The sequence below is a fragment of the Echinops telfairi genome, unplaced genomic scaffold, assembly GCF_000313985.2.
Source record: "Echinops telfairi isolate 266 unplaced genomic scaffold, ASM31398v2 ScPeMD7_3;HRSCAF=10, whole genome shotgun sequence".
Classification (NCBI taxonomy): Eukaryota; Metazoa; Chordata; class Mammalia; order Afrosoricida; family Tenrecidae; genus Echinops; species Echinops telfairi.
This window is the reverse complement of record NW_022103899.1, coordinates 58,555,305-58,556,294: the sequence shown is the minus strand read 5'-3', so window position 1 is coordinate 58,556,294 and position 990 is coordinate 58,555,305. Positions and strand designations below refer to the sequence as shown.

At 57.5% G+C, this 990-nt stretch overlaps 1 protein-coding gene across 1 annotated transcript in view; it reads right to left on the bottom strand.

The window, feature by feature from the left end:
* EIF4E2 (eukaryotic translation initiation factor 4E family member 2) overlaps nt 1-990 on the bottom strand; it is a 27,493-nt gene that overhangs the window by 16,746 nt on the left and 9,757 nt on the right. The window contains exons 3-4 of the mRNA XM_045294322.1: nt 786-900; nt 6-113 (exon numbers count right to left, since the gene is read on the bottom strand). Of these exons, the coding sequence (XP_045150257.1) occupies nt 6-113; nt 786-900 (223 nt within the window). The remainder of the gene's footprint in view (nt 1-5; nt 114-785; nt 901-990) is intronic.

The following is a 990-nucleotide window of genomic DNA, read 5'->3' as shown; positions in this document are numbered from 1 at the left end:
TTAATGTTCTGCTCGTAGCTCTGTGAGCTGGTGGGCCGGCCGGGGGTCCTCCTGGAGTACCAGAAAGTGTAGTTGTATTGCAGGGGGTGCTCTGCGGGGCCAGGAACCACAGCCTGTGGAGCCAGCAAGGTGTGTGAGTCCCAGGCGGTTAGACATGTGCGCCGAGAACGTGTCACCATGAAAAAGGACACACCCTCGCTCGGGCGCTTCGTGTTCAGTTTTCAATCTGCGGGGAGGATGCAATGAGGGACACCCGGGAATGCTCAGCACAGCGCCGGGCTGGCCCTGAGCACTCCACATGAGGCAGCCCCACCCGGTGAGTCTCCCTCACGCCTGGGACCTCGCAGCACCTGGCCCAATGCTTGCCCTTGGGGGACACAGTATTAGAGAATCGCTGAACAAAAGTGGCTTCGAGGGAAAAAGAAAGAGGGGGGGGTACCCATCTGTCTCTTCTTCTCAAAATATTCTCTTTTCCACGTCACTTTCAGCTTAGATAACGATGGGCAAAAATCCAGATAGCTCTGCAGACCTGGGAAGGGGCCTGCATGGTCTGCGACTGTGGCACCCGGCCTCAGGTGAGGAGGGTGCTGGCAGCAAGGCTGCAGCTCCAGGCCCGGTGGCAGGGAAACGCCCTCCCTCCCCAAATGGACTTGTGAGCCTGTGTGTCGCTCTTTAGAACACAGCCAGGAATGCCAAGCAGGGCGGCACCCCCTTAGCCTGAGTGCAGGGGTCAGATCAGCAGGTCTCAGAGCCAAGGGCACTGAGCCCTGGCCACACGTGCTCACCTTCCTCTTGCCACTGCCCTGAGTCTTGTCTCGTTCCGTTTTTTCCTTCTCACCATCTTTCTGTGTGCTGTTTTCTTCATTCTGATCATGGTCCCCACTGTCATCGTCTTTCAAGCTGAATGGGAAGGCAAAAGGACGCCTCATCATGAATCGGTTGGTTCCTCGTAGGAACACAGCTCCAGAGGCACACCACTGTGCAGCTCCC